The sequence below is a fragment of the Plasmodium reichenowi genome, chromosome 6 (genome assembly GCF_001601855.1).
Source record: "Plasmodium reichenowi strain SY57 chromosome 6, whole genome shotgun sequence".
In the NCBI taxonomy this organism is placed as follows: Eukaryota; Apicomplexa; class Aconoidasida; order Haemosporida; family Plasmodiidae; genus Plasmodium; species Plasmodium reichenowi.
Window position 1 is genome coordinate 10,160 of NC_033651.1, and position 1,423 is coordinate 11,582.

Consider the following 1,423-nt stretch of genomic DNA (forward strand, 5'->3'; position numbering starts at 1 on the left):
TTTTTATTTAAAAAAAAAAAAAAAAAAAAAAAAAAATTATTTGATTTAAACTTATTTTATATATCATTCTAAAATATATATTATATATACAACACTAAAGTAAATTTTTTTAAAGGAAATACTTATAAAAAATAATAAATAAAAGGTGAATATAAATATAAAAAGGAATAAAAAAGTTATCAATATTTATTAATATTTCATAAATAATATATATATTTAATATATTTCGATATATTTCAATTTTTCCCCTAAATGAATCTATAAATATATATATATATATATATAATATCCATTTATATAATATGTAGATACCAATAATTTTGTTTTGTTTTGTTTTGTTTTATTTTATTTTATTATTTTTTTATTTGTTTTTAATTTAGGATCTATATATCTTATTTATAAAATAAGAAAAAAAAAAAAAAATTACATATATTTTCCTTAATTTTATCAATAAAAAAGATAATCAAAATGACGGACCATTTATTGGATTTTAATATGTATGGATCCCAATTACACAATTTGTTACATAATGCATTTTCAACATGCTTAGAAGAATCAGAAAGAACCTGCAAGCGTACGTATGTGGTTGCTATCCTTTTAGCTTTTCTCGTTTTACACGCTCTTCTTTACATGAAATATAAAAAAAACTTTAAATTGGTAATAATATTAAAAAAAAATAAAAATAAAAATAAAAATAAATAAATAAATAAATAAAGTTATTTGTATCATTACGTTATTAATATATATTATACGTGATGTTTAGATACATATATATATATATATATATATATATATATATATATATATTTCTTATAATTGTATATATTTATAAATACCTGTGTATATTTTTTTTTTTTTTTTTTTTTTTTTTTTCAATTTATACAGAGTGGTTTATTTAAAAAATCCAAGAAGAGAACCAAAATGTCAAAACACTATGAAGATGATGACGACGAGGACGATTATCAACCTCCTCGTCACTCATCTTTACCAAATGAACGTAAAACTTCCTTACCATCTCGTCAACCAGCCCGTTCCCATTCATCAAGTTCATCAGTTTTTGCTTCAGCTAATGCAGAAAATTAAAAATGTCTCCTAGAAAATTAATTTATTACGCAATAAAATAAAATAGGAAGAAATATATGAATTAGAAGTACAAATAAATATTTATTTATTTGTTTGTTACCACATTAACATATTGTTATGACGATATATTATCATACACATAATATATAAATATATATGTAGGATAACTATACACATATTGTCTATACATTTTTGTTTTTAATATCTGATACATTCTGGAACCATATGAAAAATATTTGATAGGATACAATGTTCTTTAGAAATTACCAAATGATGAATTATTGACAAAAAAAAAAAAAAAAAAAAATAAATAATATATAATAAAATAATCCCCATATAA

The 1,423-nt window shown here is 19.0% G+C and overlaps 1 protein-coding gene across 1 annotated transcript; it reads left to right on the plus strand.

The window, feature by feature from the left end:
• Positions 1-468: 468 nt before the first annotated feature.
• PRSY57_0600500 (hypothetical protein) lies at positions 469-1,083 on the plus strand (the record flags this gene model as incomplete). The annotated part of the gene is made up of 2 exons (XM_012906381.2): positions 469-657; positions 886-1,083. The coding sequence occupies 2 exons, from the start codon at positions 469-471 to the stop codon at positions 1,081-1,083; spliced, it is 387 nt and encodes a 128-aa protein (XP_012761835.2).
• Between the last annotated feature and the right edge of the window lie 340 nt (positions 1,084-1,423).